This window comes from Myxocyprinus asiaticus, chromosome 11, assembly GCF_019703515.2.
Source record: "Myxocyprinus asiaticus isolate MX2 ecotype Aquarium Trade chromosome 11, UBuf_Myxa_2, whole genome shotgun sequence".
Classification (NCBI taxonomy): domain Eukaryota; kingdom Metazoa; phylum Chordata; class Actinopteri; order Cypriniformes; family Catostomidae; genus Myxocyprinus; species Myxocyprinus asiaticus.
This window is the reverse complement of record NC_059354.1, coordinates 19,383,633-19,408,433: the sequence shown is the minus strand read 5'-3', so window position 1 is coordinate 19,408,433 and position 24,801 is coordinate 19,383,633. Positions and strand designations below refer to the sequence as shown.

General features: G+C 40.4%; 2 protein-coding genes across 4 annotated transcripts in view; both read right to left on the bottom strand.

Moving 5' to 3' along the window:
* fev (FEV transcription factor, ETS family member) overlaps window positions 1-24,801 on the bottom strand; it is a 312,131-nt gene that overhangs the window by 238,289 nt on the left and 49,041 nt on the right. The window lies entirely within an intron of this gene.
* LOC127447886 (uncharacterized) lies at window positions 396-22,575 on the bottom strand. Of its 3 annotated transcripts, none has more exons than XM_051710055.1 (5): window positions 22,441-22,575; window positions 21,880-21,988; window positions 21,158-21,263; window positions 6,535-7,884; window positions 396-3,765 (listed from the first exon to the last, which is right to left on the bottom strand). In XM_051710055.1, exons 4-5 carry the CDS (start codon window positions 7,192-7,194, stop codon window positions 3,532-3,534), a joined length of 894 nt encoding a protein of 297 aa, XP_051566015.1. In that variant the 5' UTR covers window positions 7,195-7,884; window positions 21,158-21,263; window positions 21,880-21,988; window positions 22,441-22,575; the 3' UTR covers window positions 396-3,531. The 3 variants fall into 3 exon arrangements, with proteins under 3 accessions (XP_051566015.1, XP_051566017.1, XP_051566016.1); XM_051710057.1 differs by having other exon boundaries at window positions 6,535-7,569; XM_051710056.1 differs by lacking the exons at window positions 21,158-21,263; window positions 21,880-21,988; window positions 22,441-22,575 and having other exon boundaries at window positions 6,535-11,085.

Sequence of the window (24,801 nt, the reverse complement as noted above, 5' to 3'; positions counted from 1 at the left end):
CCACAGCCCTGAATATTCAGTGACCCTATAGAACTGCCCCTGGTGTTGATAATACCTCTACCAGTATTTCACCAGCATTTGGTTTCATTTTCCACATAAAGAAATTGATTTGGGTGTTCTCTCTCTCACTCACTCTCTCTCTCTCTCTCTCTCTCTTATCTGGGATTTCAGGGAGAGGCGGTTGGTGACTCAAGGATTTCCCCACATTACCACAGGCAGAAATAACAGTGTGGTTGAGAAAATGACTTAAGGTAAAAGTGATTTGAGGTTAGGAATTCATTTATGACTAACAACACATTATTCTGCTCATTCTATTTGAAAAATGATGAGGTCAATCAACACATTCACTAATCATTAAATTTTCATTTATTTATTTATTTGATAAAAGAGCTCAGTGTACTATGAAAAATACTGCAAATTTCAAAACTTAAATGATCATGAAAACCCAAAACACATTTTTTGAGATGTTAATAGTTATGTACACATTGCACATCAATGAAAACTATTATAGCACTCATTATGGGGTAGTGGTTAATTTTTCATTATTTTAAGCCATTACCTTCTTCCAGTTTAAAAAATTAAAGTTGAAGCTACATCCCAAAATGTGATGTATATGCATAAATTGTCACATGATTAATCTACAACAAAGTGCCCAAAAACTCTTTTACTTTTGTTTCCACTAATATTTTGATGTTCAACCATCTCTGTCGTGAGTGTGTTGTGGAAATGAGTGAGCTATTGTGCTTAATACTTTATTAGTATTATGAGTGGACCTCAGGGCAAAATATGTATGTATGGCATGACCCCTTTATATTGACCAATAATAATGGAAATAGAGATTACACTGAGATAGAGTTGTGTAAAAAAGTAATAAGTCAAAATTTGTCTTTGACTTAAGTCTGAATTGAATCACAATTTTGAGGCAAATATTAAAAAACATGGGACAGGACGCCCCTGCATACAAACACGCATTCCACTTCTCTATTGCTCTGCATTCCGCTATCTGTTCCAACAAAGTCTCATGAGAAATACTATACTATGAGGTGGCAATTTCGTACTAATGTGTACGACTTCATTTGTACGAAAACATATGACAATAAATCGACCAATCACATATGCTTCATGAACACAGCAGGGTAAGGTTACTATCCATGATTAGGTTTAGGTATGGGGTTTAAGTTAGGGGTTAAAGTTATGAAAACACAGTTTTTGATTAACACTGAGCAAATGCCTCATTGGGAACTACAAGGACACAAGGGTAGCATCTCTCATGAGTTCGTGTATAACTGGTTAGATTTCGTACAAATTAACTTGTCCGAATTATTACAAAATCGCCACCTATGTAGTTCATTTATAATTTATTAGCAAGACTTGAAGACTTTGAAGTCTAAATTCGGAATTTGATTAATCATTAATTGAGATTTGATTTAAAATTTAATGGTTGAATGACTTGCAAAACAATGTCTTGGATTAACAATCTTTGATCTTAAATCATGTGTCACATCTCTGATCAGATCTCTGATCAGATTCAGGATGTATCCAGGCTCAGTAGCGACTCAGATTCACACAGGTCTAAATAAAGCAATAAAAGGCTGGTTACAGATGCGCTCATCAATATGGGTGACCACAGCTGGGCTGCCGGCACATCTGCTCTTGAGGTCACCCATCCCTTCACATCCAGAGACTCCATGGTGATGAATTTACAGGCCTCTGAGAGAGCGCTGTGGTCCCTATGTGGTCTCATACTCACATCCAGCCAGGTTTAGAGTCACTCTGCTCCAAGCCAATTAGCAGGCAGCACGTGTTCTCCTGCACATTTGAAGATATGGTTGAGGTACAGGGTAATTTAGATGTACTGACTTAAGTCTATTTGTATATACTGTATTGTACAGGACAGGATGTTAAGAGAAATGTATCACATTTCTAAATGAGCAAATCTAAATGTGCAGTGTGTATGAATGTAACCTTCTCGAAAGACAGAACTTTGTGACTTGTTGAATGACATGTCAAAGGACACACTGATGAAGATCTAATACAGATCATAAAAGTTTTTTGTTTTTGTTTTTTGCTTTTATTCATTAGGTAGAGAGAGAAAGATAGGAAACAACAGGGGAGAAGATGGGGAATGGTGTCAGGAAAGGACCTCATGCAAAGACTCAAGCCTGGGTCACCTGTGATGCTACATCACCATGTGTGACAGCACTGCCCAGAAGGCTAAAGCTTTACCAGACCATAAAGCTGTTGTTCATAAAATGGTACAGATTAGGACAGGGTTTGGACATGTATATGGAGCAGGTCGCAATAAACTCAAAAACACCTTTTTGGCAAAATTTTGTAAGGAATGACTCCACACTCATTCTTTCTTTGATACTGCTAGAAGCACACCACTGCTTTTATCCATCAAAGCTGGATGGATTTTGTTCCTGCATGGTCATGGGTTTGGTTCCAAGGGAATGCACATACTAATAAAATGTATTGCTTGAATGCACTATAAGTGGCTTTAGATAAAAGCATCTACCAAGGCAATGTGCCATGTAAATGCATGACATGACAACAAAAAATAAACAATTAATCACAGTTAGTAACTGGCAAAGGAATAAGTATAAATGTTCAGTCACACAGTGGCACCTGTGTCTTGAACTGTGCCACCATAGGTGGTAATTGTAGTGTTTAACGACCTTAATTATTGTAGTATTTTAATGCAGTACTGTGAGCGGTAATGTTAGTGATAGTATAGCATAGTGGTTTAAGATTTGGGCCAATAACAGTAAGGTATGGTCCACAGAGGGGACTGTCCCTGTGTATTGTACTGTACTGTAGTGTACTCTAAATTGCTTTGGATCAGCAATTTACTGTTCATCACAAATGCAAGCACTTTTGGCTAATTAAAGCACAACAATAGGTTGGTGAGTTGGTTTAGAACAGAATTATATATGTCTGACCACACAGAATTCCTCCAACAACAAAAAAAGACATGGTCTGTTTAAACAAAACAACTAAAGACATAATATTTACTATGACCAAATGCAGGTCAGTAGGCAGTGAAAAACAATCAGATCACACAATTTGAACAATCATTGTCTCACTAAACTTCAATAGGCCTGCATCTCTCACAGACTTCCTCTAACATTCCTGATCTCAAATAAAAGAGTGTGTAACAAGGAAGGACACCGGGAACTGTATTCTTCAAACACAGGTAGGGAACTTTTAATTGACCACTTCTAAGGTTTACAGCTTCACAATAACACATCAGCTTCACACTAACTCATCAGCTTTACACTAACACATCAGCTTCACAATAACACATCGGCTTCACAGTAAGGCTCTCGACCCAGTCTCTCTCTCTCGATCTGGCACTGGCATGGTCCTTTTATGCCACTCTCCCCAATCTCACTACAATTAGAGACAGGTGTTAGTCATAATTTGGCTCAGGTGTATGCACCCTTACCGCTCTCTCTCTCCCGACGGACTACACCCCCGCTGCCACATATCCCAACCACCCGACTCTGGACAGGGAGACATACGGACTGCCTACCACTCCCCCCCACCCCCATTTCTGTACAGGAAGTCGGTGACAGCCATCTGCGCTCCCGGTCTGTGGACCACCTTGAATTTAAAGGGCTGAAGTGCCAGACATTCCTTTTCTACGGTGCTGTACTTTGTTTCCATCAAGGAGAGCTTGCGGCTGATGTACAGCACCGGGTGCTCCTCCCCCTCCACCACCTGCGAGAGTACGGCCCCCAGCGCCCTGTCTGAAGCGTCCGTCTGTAATACAAAAGGGAGAGAGAAATTAGGTGCATGTAAAAGCGGCCCCCTATAAAGTGTGGATTTAACCTACGTAAATGCCTGTTGGCACTGCTCCGTCCACTGGACGGGTCTGGAGCTCCCTTTTTAGTGAGATCAGTCAGAGGGCTGGTGACATACGAATAGTTAGGCACAAAGCTTCTATAATAGCCAGCCAGCCCCAGGAACTGTCACACCCCCTTTTTGGTCTTGGGTCTCAGGCAGGTCGCAATCGCCACCGTCTTGTCAATTTGGGGAAGCACCTGCCCATGGCCCAAGTGGAACCCCAGATACCGTACCTCCACCCGCCCAATCGTGCACTTCTTAGGTTTTGCTGTGAGCCGCGCCTGTCGCAGCAACCTCAGAACCGCCTACAGATGTTGCATATGCCGCTGCCAATCATTGCTATAAATAATGATGTCATCCAAATAGACAGCAGCATAAGCCGAATGCGGTCTGAGGATTCGGTCCATGAGGCGCTGAAACGTGGCCGGAGCCCCAAACAAAAAGAATGGAAGTGTCACAAATTGGTGTAATCCGAACGGTGTCGAGAAAGCCGTTTTTTCACAGGAAATTGGTGTTAAGGGGATCTGCCAATAACCCTTTGTCAAATCCAGTTTCGAGTAAAAACGAGCAGTGCCCAACCGATCGAGCAACTCATCAATACGAGGCATTGGGTAGGCATCAAATTTAGACACCACATTGACTTTTCTATAATCCACACAGAACCGTACAGACCCGTCGCTCTTAGGCACCAGAACAACCGGGTTGGACCAGTCACTGTGGGATTCCTCTATTACTCCCATATCGAGCATTGCATCCAATTCTTCCCAAACTATTATTTTTTTTTATGTTCGGGCAATCGGTAGGGATGAGTACGTACCACCACCCCTGGCTCGGTCTCGATGTGGTGTTGGATGAGGTTCGTGCGACCCACTAGAGGCAAAAACACATCCGCGAATTCGTTGTAGTTTGGCAACCTCTGCAAGTTGGCATGGTGAGAGGTGGTCTCTGCAAGTAACTGGGGTGATGTGATTGTGTTTTGTGTTTACCTCCGGCCCGAGCTCCGCCCTCTCCGGAACTACCATAGCCAATGTCACCGGGGCAGCCTCCCTCCACAATTTCAGGAGGTTGAGGTGATAAATTTGACGTGTGCCCCATCTATCGGTTTGCTTTACCTCATAATCGAGTTCCCCCACTCGTCGTGTGACCGCAAAGGGTCCTTGCCACTTGGCGAGTAATTTTGAGCTCGATGCAGGGAGTAATATGAGTACCTTATCTCCCGGTGCAAATTCCCGCAGCCGAGTTCCCCTGTTATACAGTCGGCTCTGTCATTCTTGAGCTTGGAGCAAATTCTCCTGTGTTAGTTGCCCCAAGGTGTGGAGTTTTGCTCTAAGATCAAGAACATACTGAATTTCATTCTTACTGTTCGAAGGTCCCTCCTCCCAAGCTTTGCACATGACATCAAGCACGCTGCGCGGGCACCGCCAATACAGCATCTCGAATGGGGAAAACCCAGTGGAGGCTTGCGGGACCTCTCGTACTGCGAATAACAGGGGATCGAGCCATTTGTCCCAATTTCTAACATCCTCGTGCACGAATTTACGAAACATGTTTTTAAGGGTTTTATTAAATCGTTCCACCAGGCCATCTGTTTGTGGATGGTAAACACTGGTGCGGATCGATTTAATGCCCAATCATTCATAAAAGCTCGTGTAGTGTTCATGACACAAAGGTTGTGCCCTGATCAGTGAGGATTTCTTTTGGAATCCCCCCCCGGGAGATTATTTTGAAGAGTGCCTCCGCAACACTTCATGCTGAGATGATGCGCAGAGGCACTGCTTCCGGATATCACATTGCATAGTCCACTAGGACCAATACAAAGTGATGTCCACGTGCTGACCGCTCTAATGGCCCGACGAGGTCCAAGCCAATTCTCTCAAAGGGGACCTTGAATTCACCAGCTGGCATTCGCAGCATGCCGCACACCAGCTGCGGACATCGCTGCCAATGCCCGGCCAATAAAAAAGGGCTATTAGGTGGTTCAGTGTTTTTCTCCCCTAGACGACCCACCATGGGATTATAATGAGCCGCCTGGAACACCATTTCCTGATGGCTCCGCGGTATTAAGAGCTGGGTTGTATCTTCCTTTGTTTGAGCATCCTGCGTCACTCTATACAACTGCTCATTTATAATTCCGAAATAAGGATATGAAAGTATGACATTCGGCCGGAGTTGTTGACCATTGATCACTCTCACTTGGTCAAAGGTGTACTTGAGGGTTTCGTCTCGCGACTGCTCTAAAGGGAAATCCCCTTCAGGAAATCCCCTGAGGATGGGAGGGGCTGCAGCCTCTCACCCCCTCACGTCATCCTGATGTGGATCTGATGAAGACGGCCCTGGTTCCACCTCCCCTGCCAGAGCGTCACACATTTCACATCTCGTCGCTTTTGTGCAGGACCCATCCGCGCATATTCCCTTTAATACATTTCTGAATTCAGACAAATTAGTCCCCAAAATCAGTGGATGGGTGAGGCGGGAACTAACCGCGGCCTCCACTCTATGCTTTGTTCCCCTAAATTTAATAACAAGGGTCACCACAGGGTAGTTGTGAATATCCCCATGTACATATTTCACCCTCACACTTTTAGTTGTGCCCAAAGCCTCGTGTTGAACCAAGCAATGGTGGATAGTGGTCTGGTTACAACCTGTGTCCACCAAGGCTTGGTGTGTACTCCCCTTGATTCTTACCAGTATCCTGTACCCTCCAGCCCGATCGGGGTTAGCCTGTGGTGCATCAAGGATCCGGACTACAGTTCGCAGCTCCATCACAGGACACTGATCCCGGAAGTGTTCCAGATCCCAGCAACGCCAGCAGGCCGGCCCAGGTGCTGCAGTCCAGGCACTTGTAGGGGCAGGTACATCCACCTGAGGGGGAGAGTGGGTAGACCCTGAAGTCGCCGGGAAAGGGATAAACCGGTGCAAGCGAGGAGCCGGCTTCGGTGGTGGGTTTCCATGCCAGGGGGTGCAGGAACAGGGCCTGGAGAGAGGACAGAGTGAGAGGGTAGTGGAAAGAGATGGGAGAAAACACAGGGGGAGGGGGGAGAGAGAGAGAGAGCGCTTCTCCGCGCTTGGGCACACTGCCAGCTGGACCACTTCCTCCAGCAATGCCGGGCGATGGCACTGGACCCACTCCACCATGCCTTCTGGAAGCCGATGGATCAGCTGCTCCAGCACCACTTGGTCGACCACTCCCTCGACGTCGCAGTCCCCCGCCCGCAGCCATTTCCGGCAGGTATCACGGCGCCGCTGAGAAAAGGCAAATGGGTGACCGGCCCCTTCCATCTCCATGGAGCGGAACAGTTGATGGTATTGCTTAGAGAGGGATGAGCCGGGCCACCCACTGAGCATGCGGCCAGCCCCAGATTTCAGCGGTATGCTCAAACATGTTCAGGAAGGCCTCAGGGTCGTCTTCCACCCCCATCTTCAACAGCATGGTCGGGGGCAGGGGGCTGCAGTTGTCCGGGGTTGCTGCCGGGGCTTTCTCCTGGGTGAGGAGGCTCCGAATGACCTGCCGGTCCTCTGCCTGAACTCTAAGGACCTCATGGAAGTAGCGTTCTTGATCCTGGCAGAGTTCAAGCAGAGCCTGTTGGTGGGTGTGATGTAGGTTTGCGAGGGACTTGATGATGTCGGACAATGGGAAGGACTCCATGGGGAATGCAGTCTTCAAATCAGATCCCGGGTTTCGGCACCAGTGTAACAAGGAAGGACACCGGGAACTGGAGTCTTCAAACACAGGTAGGGAACTTTTAATTGACCACTTCTCTGGTTTACAGCTTCACAATAACACATCAGCTTCACACTAACTCATCAGCTTTACACTAACACATTAGCTCCACAGTAAGGCTCCCAACCCAGTCTCTCTCTCTCGATCTGGCGCTGGCATGATCCTTTTATGCCGCTCTCCCCAATCTCACTACAATTAGAGACAGGTGTTAGTCATAATTTGGCTCAGGTGTATGCACCCTTACCGCTCTCTCTCTCTCCCGACGGACGCTCGACCACGCCCCCGCTGCCACAGAGTGCTTTGAAAGAATTAAACTAAAAAGACAGAAAATTACTAGTATTTTCCTAAATGACACTCTAAACACTGCACAAATATATTATGCACTCAGCCATGTAGTGTATGAATTTTCAAAGTGTAGTATCATCCCAAATGGAACACTTAACAGTTTTTACTACAAGGAAGCATTTAACAGCTGACGGAAGTGACATTTTAAATGCACCTGATGTGTTGCCACTAGCTTTAGCGCGTTAGCCAACTTCAGTTTAACACTTGTATTTCAAACAATATACATATTCACACAGATTGGGGTGATGGTAAAGCATTCAAATTACATTTGTAAGGTGTTGTATCCACTGAAGTTTTGCCAGCTGCTACATTCTTCATTATTTACTTATTAACTGTTTTGTCAGACCAGCAGTGCAGCCAGGTAACTCCACCCCTTCCGCTATCTATGGCAAGCTGAATGCGTTGAGTGCATGAATTGTCCAACATTCCACACTCTGTTTTGACAGCTGAAAAAGTGCATCATCCGGGTACTTAAAGTACACTTCTTTTTGCAGCTTTTTCAGTGTAAACGTACTACTCACACTACAAAATGGCGTAGAATAGTGAAGAAGTGTGCGGTTTGGGACACACCTTGAGACTTCCAATGGTAAGATGTCAAACACTTGAATGCCTAAGCCTTTATCCTAAGCCTTTGATTTTAAGCTAAACGACGACCACAACCTAAATAAAATAGCTTCTTAGATTAAATTGAGGTCAGTTTAGAGAGACAATTTGCTTGTCTAAATGATAGTCTGGGTACAAGTGAATAAATAGTTTTCAAACCAGTGTAGTAGGGGAAGGTGGGTGGGTAAATGACTCATGTTGGCGTTGGTTTAGACAAAAGAATGAGTATTCTGAGGTGAAGTAATACCTACAAAAACTTGAGCTCAGGTGAGATTCTGAACCACAACACAGCAAAGAGTGATGTGACTATGATAACATCTTCACAGGCTTAGAAGATAATAGTTAGACATTCATTGAAATCTAAAGCTCTACATGCAAAATAAATGAAACAGATGCTATTTCTGTAATCTGCGGAATATTTTGCACCTGAGATATCCACATGAAAGTCACATGCCTGGTCCTGATCTTACTTCTAATTAGTCAGACCATTAAAGACTGAAATAACACCAGTGTGATCCTTACTGATGCTAAATGCTGGCAAAGTGAAACACTGGGTATGTCCTTCTTGTTTGAAATATTTAAAAGGAGAAGAGTCAAAGTTTCTAAGACTTTAAATATTTCTCAGCTAAATAAGCACAATTCAGACAGATCATAGTAGCATATATGATGATATTAGAGCAATATAATTCTAATTCATTTAAATCATATATTTATATAAATTTATTTGATCACAAGCCCAAGTTAAAGGAATAGTTCACCCAAAATTTTTAATTCTGTCCTTATTTACATGAATGTGATCATGTCATTTCAAATCTGTTCATCTTTCTCTTCCGTGGAACAAAAATAACAAAATTTAAAAACCTTCACCTGGCTTTTTGCAGTCTGCAACTATAACAACATTTTTGCAAAATTAGTTTTACATGCCTTGTTCTACGTATCACTGCAATTTTCTGGTGAAATAAACACTAGAGGCGCTGCAACAACGCGTTTGTTCACTTTCACACAAATCACGAGTAACATGGCAGATTAACACTTTATAAACAGTTACTCTGTTACCCAGACAATACTTTCTTATTATGTAAAAAGAATATTACAATAACCCATGATTTGAAAGATGGTTCAGCATTAGATAACCAAGCACAAGTTTTTTCAAGCATGACTGACTAACATTTTAGTACAACAAAATTATGTGGCTGCTTTAGTTATTGCGTTTTTCATCTCATATTTGCTTTTATGACACTATTGGTTTGGTTTAGGTGTAAGGTTAAGGGTAAGGATGTCTGTTTTGTTCACCTCGCATTTGCTTTTATGACACTATTGGTTGGGCTTAGATGTAGCAGTTAGGGCAGCAATGTCGGTTTTGTTAATTTCAAAATAGAAAAGGAACATCTCACATTTGGGTTTTATTACACTATTGGTTAGGTTTCGGTTTAAGGTTAGGGAGGCAGGTTTTTCATTTAAATGCATTAACTTTAAAAAAATTTAAAAAAAATAATCAAACCTAAAGTCTTTTTGGGAGAACATTAAACTTGCTTTTAGCACGCCTCAGTGGACATTTCACCTCGGAACTGCAGCAAAATGTTTAATGAACCACGTAATTTCATTTTACTAAAATGTTGCCACAGTCACATCATTTTCATGAGATTAGGCTGTTTTTTTTTTTTTTTTGCCATATAATGAAAGTGAATAGTGACTCCGCACTGTTATGCTCCCCACATCGAATATGGTGACTACAGTGCAGGTTTGACATCATGATGTTTGGTCACGAGACACACAAGAACCAATGTGGTTTGATGTTATTGACTTCCAGTTTGTGCCGCAGTCACCATTTGATATGGGCACTGCCGTTGGGAGTTTATCAAAGATTTTATTTAAGAATGATTTACAACTTAATAAAAACATTTTGGTCTGTTCAACCCACAAAGTGATTGTATGGCTTTAGAAGACTTGGAGTAGTGATTAGTACTCGGGTTAAATCGATTACATTTACTGTAGTTTTATTGTGTTTTTTTCTTTTATTCACTTCTAATTCACTTTCATTGAATGGCAAAAAGAAATGTGAAGAATTGGCAAACTTTTCCTTTTGTGTTCCATGGAAGAAAGAAAGCAAAGTTATGGTGATTAAATACTGACCTAATATGCATTTTTGGGTGAACGATCCCTTTAATAACCCACAGATGCTTTAAATGGGTGTGAATTTTAACTTTTTTTTTCCAGCTGTACTAAATGTATATCAAGCCTTTCTCAAACCTCCAGATTTGTCATATGTTAGCAAATATCATTGTGCTCTAATTGTGTGATTCCAGCTGCAATCCATCTCCTGCTCAGTTTTCAATCACTGCCCAAATGGAATGACTTCCTTAGTTTAAATTAAAAGAAGATGGGAATGAGGGAGTGGATTTTACAGTATAGACCAGTTTCCCAACAGGCAGCATATTGTGTGGCTTCAAAATCTTGCCCCCTCTCGTCTGGGTGGTTAGAGGAGGGCCATTCTCTGACTGCTATCTACTGGATATTTATCTTTGCCCACACTCATAGACAGCAGTAAGCTGTAATGACACAATTGTATCCAGATGATAAGCTGGCCCCTTTTATAACTCATCAGTCAGCGCCACGCTCCATATGCACTTTGGTGCCAATTTTTGGGGCCGGCATGTGAACCTGCTGTTGCTGCTACTGCTGCTTTTTTGGACCACATCACTTAGATATGAATAACTAATTCCAGCCTTTCATCTGAGCTCCTGGATGGCAGCTGGGGGGAGCAAGAGAGTGAGGGAGGTGTGTCCTCTCCTCCTCTCACTAATTACAACCATACAGCTCCTTTGTCATGTCTGAAGTGGAGAAAGATCAAATGAAGGCAGCGCTTTGTGCTCTGAGTAGGACGTTTACAGGCAGACCTGTTCACATGAACGAAAGTCTCAGATCAAGAGAGGTTAGAAGACTTAGAGAAAGCAAACAATGGCGGTGCCTCTGCTTTTTGTCTGATGTATTCTTCTATTTAATTGATCGACTGTCAAGTTAATGTTAATGAAGTTTGGATTTACAGCCTCTCTGCTGATTATTCACAGTTCAGTATCCCGTCTTGTTGCTGGCAGGTCTCCATGTAGAAGTATAAAGAGAGAAGAGTTGAGAGAGAGAAGTCTATAAGAGAGTGTCATTGTGTCCAACTCCAGAGAGCACACCTGCATGTTATTGCTTCATAAAATACCTATTAACACTTAGCTGGACTGAGCTGGTAATATATAACTTTAATTACTAACTACAAATCTGCCAGAACTATTTTAAAAACAATTCCATTGTTCGTCAAGAGTTCAAGGGAGGTTCATCATTCTTCAGCAGTTCATTTAATTGACAGTCTCTTTAAAAACACACACACACACACACACACACACATTTTCCCCCAATATAGCAATGTCCTCTGACTGTTCTTTGAACTACGTTCATTCTCTAGAGATTTTTCTTGTCAGATAAACAGATTTATACACTCCTGTTGCCTTAGTTCAGCTAATCTCAAAGGGCTTGTGTATCATATATATTCTGTGTCTACCTAAAATATGACTCATAGCCCAACTTTTGACTATTGGCATAAATTTGCTCAACTTTGTTGTGTATTCTGCTCAAATACTGCACTTTGGACAGGAAGGGGCTGTCTGAGTGACATGTAAAATGTCCAACCACAGTTTTTTATTTTTTTATTTATGTGATGTTTAAGAGGCAGGTAAATATGAAATTGATGATAATTGACCGGTATGAAACAAAGTAGAATATCATTCAAATGCAAACTGGAGCAAATCGCAAACTGTGTGAACAGCTGTATAGAAAATATGAAGAAATTATTTGAAAATTAATTTAGACTTTTGGGACAGAATTGACATCCTTCCTGAAATAAAACATATTCATTATTTAATGTGCATCACTCTAAAAAAACAAACAAAAAAAGTCAAGAATACCAATAACAATCAAGTTCTGTACATTACAATGAAGTATTTAAGACATTTTGCACTGAAGATATGCACTCTCTTACATCATAATACCTATTAACATGCAGTGATTCACGATCTGTCATTTACTATCACCCGTGGAATTAGGCAACAAGACTGTGGTGGCTCTTCCTAACACAGTGCTAGACAGCATCTCAGGTTGTCGCTATGCTTTCATGCAGCTGAGTTACACAATCATGATAATACACAAAGTGCTTCTCAATAGTATGTTTCAGATTGTGACATCACCTTGCAATCAGTTATATTATTTTACAGGCAGACACTCTATAATTAGCAGCAAACAAGCCCCCACCCCACCCTGCATGTTGATGCATATTTTTTCTAACTCCGTACGAGAGCATGCAACATACAATATAGCAGTTCTGTTTGGGTCTGAACACTGCCTCTGGTTTTTAGCTAGGTGGGGCATCTAGCTTTCATATGTGTTTGTGTATCTGTACATGTGTGCATCAGGGGAATGTGAGCAGGCTGAACTGGGCCAAGACTGATGTAGTGGCACACTGCTTTGCACACGTCTATGGACAGAGAATGTATGAGGGTCACTTGGTTGGAAAACAAGGGGGCTGGTAGAGTTGGGGTACTCGAGAGTCACAAAGTCCAATTTTAATGGATATGGACTTGTCACAGGCTCGGATGCATTTTTACTCTGACTTGACTCGAACTCGAGCCTTTGGGACTCTGGATTTTTTTCAAAGTCCAACCGGGTCCATAGCATTTGATTTGTGAAGAAGTGAACAAAATAACTTAATTAAAATAACGAAAACTAAATAAATGGAGACTCTGTCTGCAAGCAGTTGTAGCACCCCCTGATGTCCTGGACGTAGCAAGAGTTTTATTCACCATGTTGAGCAAACACACCTGCAGAGCGGCACACTCAGTCAACCAATATGCTTGAATGTTACTTCGGAGATTGCTGTATAACATTGATTACCGAGATGGCTGGCATGATGAACACATAAAGAAAGGTATGTAGCCAATGTATTAGAAACGACAAGGCAGTTTCGCATGGCACAGGACCTGACAACTGGTATAATCGCACGCGGCGTTTGTGCAGCCAAGATGGTGCTCGCATCGCGGTTTCATCGTGGTTAAGAACTTCATTATTTGAAGTCACCCACATCATGTCACCCAATCTTTTTTTCAGGCGTAATGTATCCACACATGTAGGCTTCTGTAGTCTCTTCTGGTCCACGTAGTGTTGTCAAGTTAAACTGGTCTTTGATGAATTAACTGTAACTGTTTAAATAGTCGGGGGGAAGATTTTTTATTGCTAAAGCAGACTGCAACTCGAAAAACAGATAAGCAGCACCTATTTATTGTTTTTCTATTTTAAAAGCATTGACGAGCTGCTTAAAATAAGTTCTTTTACAGTTTTTTCCACAATAAAATGCACAATGAAATATGAAGTTATTTTGGGCAGCAAAATGCTTTGTTTCTAATTTAATTATAGACTGGGTGACCAGACATCCCGGTTTATTAACGGGACAGTCCTGGTTTTTGGTAGAGTCACTGATTTTCTTTCTTCTTAAATTAAATCTCTCCTCATTGTCATTCTCGCTATTGTCTCTGTTATTGTTTGCAGAGGATATAATTAATTATACATTCATTCTAGTCCTCAGCAAATCAGCTGAAATGAATCTGGTTATCATGGCAATGAAGTCATGCGCTCGTGCTCTATGTTGTCCTGTCAGTCAGCGCAAATGCCCCAAATAATGCAAAAATGCATTTTCAACAACGAGCTGAAAGAAGCCAATCCATGTATTCACTCAACTCGTGAAAATGTAAGCTGGGTGTTTTCCGAATGTTAATTCTCCCTGCGAGCATGGAGGTAAATCAGACAAGTTTCACATTCACCCAGCTAAACTGCACTTTTTTACATAATACAAGCACTTAAAGGAATATTCCGGGTTCAATACAAGTTAAGCTCAATTGACAGCATTTGTGGCATAATGATGATTACCACAAAAATTAATTTCGACTCGTCCCTCCTTTTCTTTAAAAAAAGCAAAAATCTGGGTTTCAGCGAGGCACTTACAGTGGAAGTCAATGGGGTCAATCTGTAAACGTTAAAATACTCACAGTTTTAAAAGTATAGACACAAGACATAAACTATATGTGTTAACATGTTTTTAGTGTAAAAACGCTTACTAACTGCATCTGTGTAAAGTTATAGCCAATTTTACAACTTCTTTGCCATGACAATTGTAATGTCAACAAACCCTAAAACGACCGTAAAAATTACTATTTAAACAACTTTACAGCTCAAATAATACATGAGTTTTTACAGAAAAATTAATGCAAGTGCTTTTATAAAATTATAAGCTTCAAATTTCTACCTTTAAACCCTCCAAAAATTGGCCACATTCACTTTCATTTTCCCCATTCACTTCCATAGTAAGTGTCTCACTGTACCCTCGATTTTTGCTTTTTTTAAAGAAAAGGAGAGACGGATCAAAATTAATTTTGGTGATAATCAATATTATGCCACACATGCTGCTGATTGCGCTAAACTTGTATTGAACCCGGAACATTCCTTTAAATGTTGAGATGTGGGGGTTGGATTTTGAATTTTAGGTTCCAATGTTGTGAATTTTGTGTAAAAATGTGTACCTGACATGACAAGTCTACTCATAATTACACATGCAATATGTAATTATATGGAAAGAATAGGCTACATGGAATTTGTAAATTTAAAAAAGCTAAAATGCAGTTAAATAGTGAAAAACAAAATATTAAATAAAATAAACATTTTCACAAACTATATATTGCAGAAGTTTGCATACCCCCCTTTTGTTTGAGGCCTATATGTTTTCATACCCCTTTCAGAATGTATGCAAATATAAGAGATAAAAGATTATATATTTTATGTAGTATTGCCCTTCAAAAGCTACACAGTACACAAAATGTACTGTAAATTACACAAATCATCCTGTTCAAAAGTTTGCATCCCCTTGGTTCTTGGTTCTTGTGTTGCCTTCTTGAGCATCAATTGTCCTAAGTGTCAAAAGCTGGAAGTCTATATTAATTAGCCACTGTTGGGAAGAACTCAAATGTGCAGAAGATGCTGGGAAACCAAAGAATGTACAGTATTTTTCTTAAGAAAAGTGGGCAGCTTCACAGCTCAGGACAAAGTAGGGACTCATGAACAATTATTACACAAACAGTCATTAATCATAGAGAAAGCAACACACCATATTAAAGGGTTTACTCTCGTGCCAGGAGACGAGTCGCATACAATAATTTATTAGACTTTTGAATTATACTTTTGTGTCCTTTTGAAGCTTGAATTGGTCACCATAAACTGCCATTGTGTGACATCACTGAGCATATATTATTTCTTTAGATAGGGATAATTTTAGATAAAACTAAACTAAATTGAAAAGACAAATTGAAAATGAAGTAGAAATAAAAAAACAAAATTAAAATTCGAAACCATAATAACTGGTTGTAATGACTAACGCAGCTTTCATTTTCTTTGGTGTATGTTTGAGTGGAGGAGAAAAAGCAACAAATTAATGAAATGTCAACAGAACGCAATAAGTGTGTTGAAGGACAGTTTTGTCTTCATACACCTAAAGCATATGCTTTCATTCTGAAACCACTTTGAAGTTTGTTCAGCAGGAAACTAAAACTATCCCCCCTAAAATTGACAGATGTGTTTTCTTAGTTTGAAAGTTAAAATAAGCTTAAAATATTGATGTTGAGTTTACGGTTACAATATGAATTCAGATTCATGAACAGATTCATTCGGACTCAGCCTGTTATGGACTCGGTCTTGAGTCTGACTCAGCCCCTTTTGGACTCGGACTCGACTCAGACTCGATTGTTTAAAGACTCAGACTTGACTCGGACTCAACTAAGGTGGACTCGAACCCAACACTAGGGGCTGGCATATACATACACTCATCAGTGTGAGATACTCTGTGGTCTGTAGGGGATGATTCACTTCCCAGTCAGCCTGTGTGCTGATGACCAAGCCTCTTTCACTAACCTCCTTATTTAGAAAGGTATTTGTGCCATTGATTTAATATTTAGTAAAATTGGGTCTTATTCACAAATAAATGGCAACAAGTTGCATCCTTATGTGCGCAGAAAATTTTCTCACGCAAAATTACTGTTGAATTCATAATAGGTGCTTAAGCACATACCTTTGTTCTTACGTATGCTCGCTCTCATTAAAGATGCACTCTCACATGAGAACATGTGCAACAAAATCAGTAAAAACCAAGTGTGGCATTCTCAAAGCCAGTTAAAACTAAGAGTGTCAATTGAACGTGTTAATTCAGTGCAATTAATTTATAAAAATTGTGTGTTAAAAAAATATAAATTAATCATGACCCCTGACCATATGTAAATTACATAATAAGAGTTTTGCAACAGAGCAATTCAAGTAGCAACTTTATTTTTTTGCGAGTCGCTGTTGTTGGGCCTCATGTATTCAGATAGAAGACAAAGGCAGGCCTAACACAGTCGTAAAAACCTAACTCAAGCCCCTACATTCCAAGTCGTAAATCTTACTGATAAAAATCGCGCCAAAATCAAACAAAGGGAGTCCAAAACAGACTACAAATCCCATGAAGCCTTGCTCACTAAAGGATCGAACTCTCAACTCCTATTGGATGAGGCACACAACAGAACGTCCCTCAAACATGACATCATCAGGAGTTGAAATACCTCTGAAATGCTTTCGAGATTTGCTTCCAGCGACTTTGTTTGCAGCTCTTCGCTGCTCTCTGGTGCAACCTCGTGGCACAAGGAAGTAACGTCCGACTTGAAACTGTGGCCATACAATCTCCATCTCGCTGGACGAGTTGAGATTACTCTGTGTTCAACCGAACACTCTAACGGATCCGAAGGAGACCGCCGAGCAATTCGCATCTTCATCCGTTTGCCTACAGAAGTGAAGAGATTAAAGATTTCTCTTCCATCTTCAATCAAGTCAACATTTCTGAGTTCTCCGCCAGCCCGCCGAGAATCAACAGCCGTACCGCCCGCCGACACAGCGAGGAAATGGCCTCCTGTCATCACCCGAGCCTCAAGGAACCAGGTCAGAGTCAAAGGACGGAGTAAAACACATTCTACCTGTGTCCTCATGCGATTCAAGTAAGAGGTTTACGTCTGGGCAGAGATAGAATATTATAGTGTGTTATTCTTGTGTTTCAAGGTTTTTGCTTGTACAGTTGTACATGTCCGCTCATTATTAATACTCAGGGTATTAATTATCACGAATTTGTTTTGCTGTATTGTGGTCCAACCAAATTGGACTGTTGTGCAATTTCGCCATCGCAGGTGAAACAGGTAAACTGAGTCCATCCATTAAAGAGTCAAAGTACGCTGGACTGTTTACGAGCCGTCCACCGCGTCTCTGAGCGATGAACTAACAGTTGCTTTCTCTCCCATGATCGCGAAATCGGCTTTAGGGCTGTCACTTCTCTCTCTCTCTCGTACTAACCACACACACACGCACGCGACCCCTCACAAACATTCTGGCACACATTTTGGGTCGTAGATAGCTTAAATGATAAAGCTCAGCTTTGTCCCTAAGCTATCGTACAAGCGGATACACGCAGTAACTGGTAGACGCCATTGACTGGTTTCTCTCCGCCCCCATTCGTGGTCATATTCCCTGGCCGGAAGTCTCGCGTGACATACACTCCATGAGAGTCACGTCCGCCATTTTGTGCGCGTCCCTCCTTACACACACACACATTGTCACACACACACCTTATGTGTTATAGGATTATTTTTATTTCCATATCTCATCATATCACTGTTTAGTTTGTAGTTGTAAGTCGGAAGTTTATTGACTGCATTGTATTAATTATTAATTGATATTACTGCATTAATAAACTTTGTTTATATTACAAAGAGAAGTGTTTTGGTTTGTTTTGCATACGCCTGTGTCATGCTGACGGGATGTCAGTGCTTGGATTCAAACCTTCATTCATTGTTTTTTTTCCCGAAAATCGATATTCTTCGGATGTCAATTTTCCTAAGAAAACAATCTAATATTGAGACTGTTTTACTATCTGGTTGTTAGTCCCTGATTTCAGGGTGGTGCCCCGTCAATGTTAATCCTTATTAATATTCTATTGATTTTTGATAATTGATAAATGATTATCTTTGATGATTTTTGAATTTGAATGATTAATAAGCTAGTGTTAATTTTAATTAACGTTTCATCGATGTTAACAATTAACGATTATCTTTGATAATTGTTGATTTTAAAGGATTAAAAAAGCTAACATTGATTCTCATCAATGTTCTATTGATTTTAACAATTAATAATTATCTTTGATAATTATTAATTATTGCTAATAACCAAACTTGCTACTAAACGTAGCACACTACATTAACTGGAGCCTCATATGAGGTTTTAATGAGTTAGATTCAATTGATTAATTTAAATATTAATTAATAACTACAGAAATAATTATTAATTCTTAATTAATAATAATAAATACTTATTAATTATTTCTGATAGTAACAACCAGTAAAGCCCTACACTGTCAACAGGGGGCAGTAAGCACAACTCGCGTAGTTTTACAGCCAACAAACCACACTTAGTTTTGTTAATGTTTTGTGTAATGATATATGCCTTTTTTCCATTTTCTAAATCTCTTTAATTTATTCCATTGTTGTTTTGCTTAATCCTGTGCAGAAACCCCTGCTGCAGCTTGTCTTCATTTTGGTGGGGAATTATGGACCATGTTTATTCTCCATGTATAATGAACACATTTCAGCCTTGAAGGCAGGATCTATTCACATTTGCTGGCCCTGCACATGTTATCTGGATCTTTAGAGCAAGATTTGAATATACTAAAGACAAACTGAAAAGTAGCAGACATACTATTTTTTGACAAAGAAAAAATGCATTGCATTTCACAGGATTACTGAATGGAAAAAGGGCCATGGGTAAGGAGTGTGGATCAAATCCAATCATGTGTTTACTTGAGGGTTATGGGGGGATGGCGAGAAAAACATTTGTTCATCCCACAATGAAAACAGAGATCTTCAGAGCCCTCAAAAACATCCTATTTCAGCTGACAGCAATCCTATCAGCCTCTGTGGCTCTTTGGGCTTCCCATAGATGTGATGTTCCTAATTGCTGCTGGCAGGACACTGACCATGTTAAAAATAACTGTATAAGTACTGTGGTATCATATATCTGTTACACAACACTGCTCTCAGTAAATTGTGGCTATGACACATGTTGAGTATTTGGCGTGGTTCTGGTGGCGGTGGCCCGCGAGCAGCTGGGCTGCCCCGCTGCTGACAGAACCGTAACGTTTCCAGCAGGCGACCCGGAGCAGCTGAACTCAGAAGGCAGAGGGAAGTTCAGCTTTACCAGGGAATCCGGCTCAGGGATCAAACGGCCTATGGGCTCCAGCCACCACAGCTGGCCACCGATCTGGGTGGAACACCCTCGCTGCGGCTTTCTCGACAAATATTAAAGACCGTCCTTTTCGTAGGGACAAGACTGCTCCTTCTAGCCCTGCCAGTTTGTGGTTGCGTAAATAAAAACTGCTAGCAACTCATTCATTTGAATGTTTAATATCTGAGAATCTAGTGAAATCTCAAAATACACAAGAAAACATGCACATGTTCTGTTTACCAGCTGCAGAAATACTTTCACTGGCCATGCTCTGCTTTGCTTTTCCATTTGTTTTCCTCTTTTGTCTCACACCAAAAATGTGCATTAGCATACTTGTTCATAAATGCTGTGTAAATTACTTTCTGATTTGATGTGCTAAAATTATGCCAGTGCTGACCTTGTCCCAGTGCCAGTCCTCCCTATATGCAATATACGCAAGTTGCGTAGGGCCCCCGATCCAACAGGGGGTCCCCATGCTGTGGAGGACATCATAGGCAGCCAAGTACTGGTATTAGTTGTATATGGAGGTAGGATTGAAATAAGGTGTTTTTTTAAACTGTACTGAGACCAGTTTCTTTAAGAGTTCCATTCATTAAAACACTGTCGGGCAAGTCAGCTGCCTACGTTTTTGATTGCAGCTGAGAGCTCCTTGATGTAAACATCATATATATATATATATATATATATATATATATATATATATATATATATATATATATATATATATAGCATTATACTTCTGGCTCTCATGAGTTTTTCATACTCTAGTTGCCAAACAGTAGGTCAATGCAGTGTACATTGCACATTCATACAGTGAAGTTCAATTAACTTTTATTGACTTCATAACACAGGTAATCAACTTAGCTTTGTTTTTGGAATGTTTCCTTGACAGTAAACGAGCAGTTATACAAGTTTATTCTATAACACTCTGCTTTGTAGCTAAAATTCTGAGGATTAGCCTACTCTGCTTCCCTTCAAAGTCGGTGTACATGGGAGCTGTCTCCATCAGAACACAGGAAATAATTACTCTGAGCTTGTGCTTTGTGCTTCAACCAACTAGAACAAAACAGTTTTTCACCTGGAAAGGCCAACAGTAGTGAGGCTTACCAATGTTTCTAACAGAAAATAATATGTGGACATTATAGACACCTGGATCTCTATGAAAACCTTACAATCACAGCATTCAGTTGGTCATAACATAAGTATGTGCCTGAGACATATGTGTGCCTAAAACGTTTTTTAGGTGTTGAGAGCTTGAAATACCATAACAATGTAGTTTCAGCGAGGTGGCGTATCTGGGATTCCCCAAAGTCATCCTGTCATCAGGTGTAGTTTCCTTCACCTCACCATCTTCAAGGTTAATACGCTACTGTAAACATATATCATGGCAAGACAAATACCATCAGTGGTTAGGTCAGAAAGAGAATTAAAAAAAAAACACAAGTTCTATGAGTCATGGAGGGCAAGCACAATGACATCTGGCAGGCAGGTGGGTATCAGCATCATTTGTGTGCTCCTAGAGAAGTGCTTTAAGGTGTACACCCTCTACAGGATGTAAAGAGCATTACATCCTCAAAACCTGTTACCTGGACACAGCTGGTCTTTTAGAAAAAAAATGTTCATCACTAGCTGACTCTCTCTTTAAGATTAGTTAGATTTCTGCAAATATTTTTGTTCCTGATTTTACAGTGGGTGGCACAAATTAGAACTTTATTCTTCACTGTGCATTTAAAAAAAAAGAATATAAAAACAACATTGAGCTGCATAGGAGAGTCTGAACAGAAGGAGAATAAAACTAATAGTAGGGAAAGATTAATTGTCAGTATAGTTTATATTTTTATCAATAACAAGAGCTTCTTGGACACCTTAGAGACACTATGTGTCCCACTGATGTTGTACTGAAGACTCGCAATGTGTTGTTGGCGTTCTTGCCTTCTGATGCCTGCAGAAACTGCAGAAACATACTTAATGTGTAAGCTGATCACCTTTGATTGATTTATTTTTCTGCATTCCTCCAGCAAGTGATGATTTCCTGATATATGTGTTGGAGTGTTATTGTATGCAGCTGTTTTTTCCGTAGATTCCAGGGGGGATCTAAAAATTTATACAATGATCAATGGAAAACATATAAATGCTTTATGCTGCAACCCCTCCCCCCTCCCCCCCAAATGTTCAAGCCAAATCTACGCCCTTGGTTGCCATTATAATAGTGGATGGTATTGGCTGCCAAGCAAGCAAGGCATAGGATGGCACTGAGTTATGAAAATATGGAAAACAATTACAGTAAATAATGGGAAAGAGTCAAGTAGTTCTCAGTGGGGCAAAATGCTGCATTACCCTTGACCCATTTTTCATAGTTGAGTCCTGCACAAAAATAATCAACATCTGGAGCATCTGCGTGTATTTTAACGATATGTATCATTCAAAATTTTTGATCTGGAACAGATAGGCATGGTAACTCACTGGAAAGTTTAATGTAAGCATAAACAGATGAAACCAGATGGCCTAACAAGGTACCTAACCCTCTTCCTAGTCCAAAATGTTACCTTTGTTCCCATCAGCAACCACAGCTTAGTAACAGCAGCACTCCCAACAGCAACACTCTCCCAAAAAAATGCTGGGTTTCCCAGCGCCCATCGGAGAGCGTGTCCTCTGCTCAGCTTTCCACGAACAGATTTATGTCTATCTTTAGTGCTTTGAGCAGCTGTGGGAGTGCAGCACTCTTGGCTAAAGCAGGCTGTGTTAATGATTAGTCTGTTTATGGGGCTACAGGCAGACTCTCCCAGAGACAGTGACACCAGATGCAGCTCCAGCCAGCAGGCAGACAATGCTGGAGGACAGAGATAAATGAGTCAAGCAGGCTCTCGCTGAGATGCTCATATTGCCTTACAGCGACCAGAGGCCTCACTGCTGGTCATTTTATAGGCTCATACTGGCACATACTGCTGCTCTTCACAAACTTCAACAATGTCTTATTGAGTCATTTAGGTGTGAACATAATCACAGGAATGTAGACATATAGGAGCAGTTAATAATGTGAACCCATTTATTGAATGTCCAGTTAACAGAAACTTGTTTTACCTTTTGGTATTGAAGGAATAGTTCACCCAAAAAACGAAATTTAAGTCATTATGCACACTCAGGTCAAATTAAATCATTAATAAAGTCCATAAACTGCCCTGAAATTCAGTAAGGCGGCTATGTTGATAACATCAAACCTCATTGGTTCTTGTATCATTACGTCATGACATTTGGTAACGAGGCAGGCACAAACCAATGAGGTTTGATGTTATCATAGTTCCAGCCAGAATAATATTTTAAAAAAATACACCACAAACACACTGTTTAAGCAAATAATTTCTCAAAATGAAGTTTTGTTTTCGAATTATACTATTTTTGTATTGTTCAAAATTATGACAAAAAGTATTATGACACTTTCTGGTTGTCACACTTTGAAGCATGTGGAACATGTCCATAGTTAACGTTATGAACTACACCTACTCTGAACTGACTTCATACATCCACTAAAAATCACTTTAAAGACCAGTTGGTTAAAAGTAATTGCAAAAAATGGCTCAGAATGGTGAAGTTATTTCTGAGAAAAGGTCTAGGAATCATTTGTTTGCACATGCCACTTGCTTTGGTATTTGGTATCTAATGCAATGACAATTCAGATATTTCCAAGTGTGATTATTTTTGGGGCCACTGTCTACATTTATGTCCTACATTTCTGTATGCATGTACATATTTCAGATTATATTCTTGCCCCATTCATGACAGGACATCATACATGACAACTTTACAAAGAAAGATTAGTTTAAATTTGTCAGGAATTGAAAGGCCTTGTTATAGGTTTACTGGTGATATTTTGCAACCGTGTGCAGCCTGAAATCCTTTCTGCATTTCAAGCTCATCACCATGTCTATAGATAAGCCTAGGTAGCCGAGGAACGCTCCTGCATAATATTTCTAATGAGCTTAAGCAAAGTTTGCCCCAAAAATGAACCAGGATCATCCCCCTATGACATTTTTGCTTTGACATTTCTGTCTCTCACTGTCAAGTGGTTGAGTCCACAGAGGCATCTGCCCTCTGCCGAGGACAGCATGTCTGACCACAGGTAAATCTGTTTCATATGACTGAGCTAAAGCCTCTTGCAGACTCAATCTCCAGACCCAAGCAATCCTCAACTATTTATTTTGCCCTAATATTCTGGCAGTGCTCAATTTTATAATCCTAAATGTCTTAAAGTTTCAAATAAGTTTAACCTAAATTCAAAATAATTGATACAATAAGGATGAATTCACATTTTTTGTAACACTTTACGACGAAGTTGTATACGTTAACATGAGTTAATGCAATATTTAACATGAAATAACAATAAACAATACCACTACCCCATTTATTAATGTTGGATGATGTTTATTTCTACATATACTAGTACATTTTTTATATTAAAAGGGTAACACATTACAATAAGGTTCCATTTGTTAACAAAAATTAACAATGAACGATACTTTTACAGCATTTATTGATCCTGGTTAATGTTAATTTTAACAAATACATTTATAAAAGTTGAACAGTATTTTTTAACATTAGTTAATTCATTATGAAATAACATGAACTAAAAATGAACAATTGTGTTCCCTATCTGTCACTCACTCAACGTTGTGTCGATGTGACACTAGGGGTCACCCTTAGGAGCCCCAAACACCTCTGATGTTTTAGAAAAGGCCAATGAAAATTGGCGAGTGGAATTTGCATGCCACTCCTTCGAACATACGGGTATAAAAAGAGTTGGTGTGCGACCACTCATTCAGATTTTTTTCTTCGGAGCCGAGCGGTGTTGTTGTATTCCACTGCCAATCCATTCACCTCTACAAGAGAAAGCAAAAAGCGATCTCCGCGGC

Coding starts and splice junctions, on each gene's coding strand:
- LOC127447886 (XM_051710055.1), bottom strand. CDS start 7,194: ATGCTCAGTGGGTGGCCCGGCTCATCCCTCTCTAAGCAATACCATCAA. Junction 3,766..6,534: donor CTGGAGGGTACAGGATACTG/GTAAGAATCAAG, acceptor TTTGTATTACAG/ACGGACGCTTCAGACAGGGC.